The 6,331-nt window shown below is 38.0% G+C and overlaps 2 protein-coding genes across 2 annotated transcripts; one reads left to right on the forward strand and one right to left on the reverse strand.

Moving 5' to 3' along the window:
* Positions 1-1,374: 1,374 nt before the first annotated feature.
* On the reverse strand, positions 1,375-2,427 carry LOC145899110 (testis-specific expressed protein 55-like). Its single transcript, XM_082987828.1, has 2 exons — positions 2,044-2,427; positions 1,375-1,885 (listed from the first exon to the last, which is right to left on the reverse strand). The coding sequence occupies exons 1-2, from the start codon at positions 2,272-2,274 to the stop codon at positions 1,754-1,756; spliced, it is 363 nt and encodes a 120-aa protein (XP_082843954.1). The 5' UTR covers positions 2,275-2,427; the 3' UTR covers positions 1,375-1,753.
* Positions 2,428-3,112: 685 nt separating this feature from the next.
* LOC145899251 (WAP four-disulfide core domain protein 1-like) lies at positions 3,113-5,454 on the forward strand. Its single transcript, XM_082987983.1, has 6 exons — positions 3,113-3,336; positions 3,919-4,041; positions 4,283-4,410; positions 4,607-4,732; positions 5,055-5,174; positions 5,381-5,454. The coding sequence occupies exons 1-6, from the start codon at positions 3,175-3,177 to the stop codon at positions 5,385-5,387; spliced, it is 666 nt and encodes a 221-aa protein (XP_082844109.1). The 5' UTR covers positions 3,113-3,174; the 3' UTR covers positions 5,388-5,454.
* Positions 5,455-6,331: the final 877 nt, after the last annotated feature.

Genomic DNA, 6,331 nt, shown 5'->3' on the forward strand with positions numbered 1-6,331 from the left:
AGTGCAGGCACTTTCCGAAAAAAGGTAAATGTAAACTTTCGCACAAACGACTATCTTCATTGTTTTTGGCGTTGGTGTCTTAACAACATTCAAAACAAAACGGCGCCACCTACCGCATAATAGAGTTCTTAACCGAAAATCCAGGAAGTCGAAACGCTTGTTACACGGATTTAGTTCTGATTCGGGTTTTCAAAAAAATACCAGGTTCAGGTTTGGTTTGGGGGTTCGTACAATTTATACCAGACGGGTCCAAGTTTAGTTCCGGTTAAGGAAAATTAATCGTTCGAAGCGGTACAAAGTTCAGAGTCCGTCCCACTGTACCGTTTTAATTTGAAGTAAACAGGTAATGCATGCGAATTAGCATTTTTGTATCTCCGAATTTGTATCTTTCATATTTGACCATTGCATGGTTATCTTACATAATTGGATTGTTTTTTTCTTATACAGCGGAAGCCCAGTATTTGGTGGATATGATCGAATCACCAGTGCCTTGTTGAAAATGATGGCTTTCCAACGAAAACTACTAAGTTGTATGTGTCTGCTTCCATACACGAGACAAGAACTTAATGAGATAAATGCCAGTCATAATCATGAATGCCAATATAGTAATCAAAGTTTTTAACCGCATGTCCAGGGACCGCGGATGCCGGTCTGCTTAAATTTATTAATATGTCAATTTTATTATATTTTAGCTTAAATGTTACCAAAGTACAGGGCCATAAAAGTTGTTTTGAAACTTGATCGTTCCACAAGTGCGAAAATGATGAGAAGAACTGGTGTAAAAACACCCTTTGTAAAATTTACATCCACATGACCATTAGTCTGTCTGATTTAAATTTTTGACCTTTTTCGGCCATCCCTGCTCTGTATAAGGCAGAGATTTTCAATCTGGGTATCGCGGAACCATAATGTTTCGGGCAGCACAAGGGGCTACATCAACTGCAAGGTTCTATGCAAGCCACTAAGTCATGACATTAACACCATTAAATACTGCGTTACACTAAAATATTCAGTTGGACTATACATTCATGTACGGACAGTGTGTTTATGGAAAATATACGTTTTTCTTTCACTGTGACAAAAAAAGGGGTTCCGCAATATTTACTAAACTACTCCAAGGGTTTCATGGCACCAGAAATGTTTTTTCCACAAGCACGATCACATCACGGATGTATCTATATTTCGATGCTTAATGATTACTAGCGTAATAGTAGCCTATATTCAATTGTTAAATGATCACATTTACTGTTGATGACATATTGGCGAATAGCTACACAGTTACTGGATATGTTTATGGTGTGGGTTAGGCCCGATTTTATCCAAAATTTTAGTAAAACTAACAAAGCGTGTTCCAACCACCAATTTAATGCCATTTTAATTTATTGTCAAATTAATGTCATACTGGCAAAACAATTCCCCAGCAAATACAACTTAAAGTGTTGATAAAATTGGGCATAACGTAAGTATCATCGAAGTTTATTATCAAGTCTACGTAACATGTATACTACGAATATTTTAACATCAACACAAGGCAGTATTATGGCAAATTTATACGTTAAAAGACGTGACCCTATATTATGCTTACTAACAAGAAATATATTTTTGAATGAGCAGAAGAAGCAAATGTGGTATAATTCTTCATCGCAATTTACTGTTGCAAAACAATACAGTAAAAACAGCGAACAACACTGCTAGTGCAAACTGAAACAACAAGGCAACAAAGAAAAGAAAAGTGAACGTGACAATGTACAGTTCAAACGTCGGTATTCGTTTTCACAATCTCTATCAACTTTCTGTCACGGTCGTTTATGAGGTTTTGTACCTCACCAAGCATGAATTTTAGTGGATCTTCTGGTCTTGAATATACCATGTGCTCGGTTATCTCCTGGTAAAAGGTGATTACGTTAGTATAATTTTCTGTCGCAATACAAATAAGCACACCAGTCAATTGCTTACATCTAAACTTTGTTACATGACCATTACATATTTATTCCGGAAATAAGTGCATTTTATAAAACAACAAACTTTATTGCCAAAGCATACCCGAAATATATGCAGTATGTGGTGCTTTTCCATGTACGTTACGGCACGTTGATAAGGATCTTCATATATTGGAACACTGTCAGGACTCAAAATTTCCGCTTGTTGTGATGCTGGTGTTACTGGTGTAATTGGGGTGATTCTTTGAGTTTCCGCTGGACCAGCTTCAGCGCCTGTTTGCTCGCTTGTTTCAGTCAGTAAAACGCGTTTCTCAGCAACTTCTTCTGAATCCATAGTTACAAGTGTGAAAAACCTGATTAAATAGCGTTACATTATACGCGCAGTTATATATTGTATTAGCATATGGTAACTTTAAAACTGTCTCCTTATCCCACAAGTCATTGGTTGTTGAGAAAATATTTTGCATCTTTCTAATATTTGCAATAAAACTGCTACCACTGGCAATTACAAGAAAGGCTACTGCTGAAAACATCGATCAGACCGAAGCCTGAACTGAGCTCGTCAGGTTCTTCGCCATTGTTTGTTACCATGGCGGCGCGTTTTTATAACCAACGAGGCATGACGTAAGTACACATTGCGGTGTATCGACACACTTTAGATCTCAAATTACACATATATGACTAGAATAAGGAAACCTACAAACAGAATACGCTCCTCTAATATGCCTATATAACATTGTTAGTTTCTCACGTACCAAAGTTCATGCAGCGATCAAGTAAAACTAACTTAGAATTTAGTGTTACATTTTCCATGTTAATAACTACAGTTTTGTGTTAAAGTTTGACGACATTTTCAACCCTTGGTTGTCGACTGCATCGTTTGCTTAAAGGTGGTCCATATTTCAACAGAAGTGAGTCACGTCCCAACTTCCTTACAAAGACTGTGACCCAGTTTATGCACAGACATCGATTGCAGCAAACCCAAAGCACATAACAGACGCCTTCAGCATTAAAGCTACACTTGCACACTTAAGCCTCGCCTTACATACTGCGGTCAAACGGCGTAGCGGTTACCGGCATATTAGGCAAGGCATGTCTGTGCATAAATCCGAAAGAGCGCACCAAAATGCCGTTAGTTTGGTAAAAGTTTATACGCTTGGCAATGTGCGAAAGGTACAAGGCCGAAGTGGTCACATTTCATGTTGTAATTATATGAGATAATTGAAATCAGAGTATGAAAACAGAAAATGTCAAAAGTTGTTTTAGTTGGTTTCGACGTAAGTTGATTATACTCGGAACAGCTTGGATTGTTTCAAACTCGCTTCTAGTCGATGTGATATTCCCAGCAACAGCATCACCTGTTCCCGACAGAAACGTATCATCGTCTCAACATGGGGTAATGTGTTTTTGGCTGTGATTTTGATACCACACTTTTCTAACTTACTGTGTCTTTAGGCTTTTAGGCAGGTTGCCCATTTGCCACACGCCAACCCTTATTTTGATTAGAATGTTTGTAACCATATACCAGTCGATGCATGAATCCTTTTTTGTAAAGGATTTTTTTCCGATATAACTAACGGTTCACCCAACGTATATAAGGGAACGGACGCTCAAATTCTAGACAGCAAACTGCCATATTGTTATGAAACCATTTTTTTATCACACTAAAGAGTGCGTTATAGTCAGGTTTTATTGCGAACTGGCGATATCGAAATAATATGGAACTATGTGCATTAAGTAATATTTTGTGAAAACATATTTTTTTTTTGCGAATTTGCAACCGTCAGTGGGTGTTTACAGTAATTTTCAAAAAAAGGTAAATTTAATAGATTGTTATTTTTGTTTAATAAATTCGAACCTTAACAACAAAACAGTCACAAAAACGAATTACGTAATTTGTAAATCATACTGTTACATTGGTATGAACTTCAGTCTTTACATTCCTGGTATTCGTATACGAATCAATTGTCATATTTAGAGAAGACTGACAGATCAAACTGAACGGCATCATACGCGCAACCACCGATGCCCTGCGCCTTCTGCCAAAATGACCAGCAAATTGTGTTCAATGCTTCCCTGTTCTACAGACAGTGATTGTGAGGTAACAAACAGTCTTAACTTATTTAAATGCTGCTTGAATGTCGTGTTGTGCTTTGGAGTTTATGTAGCCTATCCCGTTTTATTCAACCAAAAGATGACAAGTTGACGTGTTTACGATTTTCACGCATTGCTTTTCGAACAACGGTATGTTCCAAAACAATGATAAGAGATGTCTGCAGATAAGAGAAGTTTACACAGAGAATTTCAAGCTTGCGGAATGTTGACATAGCTTGTTATTGCAGAATTCTAAATGCTGTTTCAACGGTTGCATCTTCTCGTGCGAGCGTACTACTGCAGCATCTTTACCTGTCATCGATTGGATAACTCACGGTACACGTTGGCATGGAAACGAAGATGTGGATTTAAATGAGTAAGTTGAATTACTGGCATAATATGATCTTTCTATTTTAAATTAACCAACCCCTGCAAATTTGAGACATTTATGTACTTTTTACGGGTGCAGAACTTGACCAAGTGAATTAAAGAGAAAGAAATACTTCTACCATGCAATTAAATAAAGTCTGTTTGAACAGCTTGCGAGTTTACTCACCTATGTTTTTTTGCAGCGTTGACTACGAAGTTGTAACAGGCGAAGAGCTAATCGAGAGTCACCATGGTCAACCAGTGATTGGCGAGTTATGCACAACTACAATTGACCAAGAGGGGAACGCACCTTTGGAATGTCCACATGGGTATTTATTTTTTGAATGCATTCTTTACACCAGCGGGTTTTAAAGTGGGTCTGCGGTCCCAAAGGAGTTTCGGGGGGACCGTGAAGATTCTGAAATCTTTAAGTATTAAGTCTAAAATTTTAGACAATAATGCTTGCGTCACTGTCACCGGACGACGGTCCTTTATTCTATCACAAGTATTAAGAAGGCGATTGTTCGCACACAATCTTTCGTTAATTCTAATGTTTAAACTCAGAGCACGAGTCGATAAGTTGCCAGGCAACCGTTTTGAAAACTTTTTCAAACGTTTGAGAACCACTTTATTGCCACACATTTTGTTAAGATATCTTTGTCATGTGGAAAACGTTGGCGATCCTGATCGTGGTGTTCCAGACAGCGGAAGATGCATGGTCTCAAAAACTCATTTTGCTTCGGATAACCTAGAAACTATCTACGAGTTCACGTAACGTATAGCCAATATATACTATACCAAAGACAATAGGCAACGAGCATGCATGACTTACGCCTCCATGAATCGTTCTTCAATAGAACGTCGTCAACATAAAGCGTTTTTATCTAATATACCCTTTCATGAAATCAACTGATTTAATGCATGATTAATGCATTAGTGAACATGAAACATGACAAATAAATGGAATATGGTTGTAGATCATGAAGGTAGATGAGAATTGCGCGCACGGAAAATCACGTTTGCAACAGAATATCAAACTGCATGTTCGCCAAAAGAACAAGCATCTCAGCATCAAATCGATGACAATATACATTTCACGGAACGTTCAGTTTGCAATGTTCTTAGAGAACTTTAATTTCATACAGCGATGATTTGAAGTGGGCAAACAATGGGGACTTGTTGAAAAAAAAGATTCGTATGCAACTTGAAATAGTAAAGAAAATAGGAAGTGCGTCTCAATCAAAAAGGCAGATTCTATGCAGGAAGTGTGGTGCAAACAAGTTTTTAACAGTTGAGAATACAAAAATCAAATTAAAGTTGAAAAAACACTTGTGCGATACACGGTATATAACGCGCAAAAAAGTGAAACGAAAGGCCTCTTTGACAGCTTTATAAAGAACTGCATGGCGTCACATTTTTTTTCAGCAAATCCCTACTTCCAACATATCCCTCAAACTAGAGCCTTCCACTCTCTGGAACAGGATAGACCAGTGCTTTTCAACCTTTTAAATTCTATACGCACTTTTCTGTGGCACGAAAATTTCATCCGCACAATGCAGCCAAACCGCGCATGAAATGTTTGCGAACCCCAGAATGTACATAACTAATACCAACAGCCAGGCTTCATGATAAATTGCCCTTTCTTGGACGTTTCGAAATTTAAACGATTGGAAACCTATCCACGATTAAAGGGGAAGGATTAGCGTTGCTTCTTGAAGCTAGTGTACGTAACCATATATAAAAAGTTCTTAGACTAAATAGCCTTTAATCGGGCGATTGTCATCAGCACCATGTTGCCCATCCGCACAACAAATTTTCACATCCGCACCAGTGCGGATGGTCCCACAGGTTGAAAAGCACTGGGATAGACTATATGTATGTGTACAAGCAAGTGGCAGAGATCAACAACTATATCATATCAGTGCAGC

The sequence above is a fragment of the Ascidia mentula genome, chromosome 4 (assembly GCF_947561715.1).
Source record: "Ascidia mentula chromosome 4, kaAscMent1.1, whole genome shotgun sequence".
Classification (NCBI taxonomy): domain Eukaryota; kingdom Metazoa; phylum Chordata; class Ascidiacea; order Phlebobranchia; family Ascidiidae; genus Ascidia; species Ascidia mentula.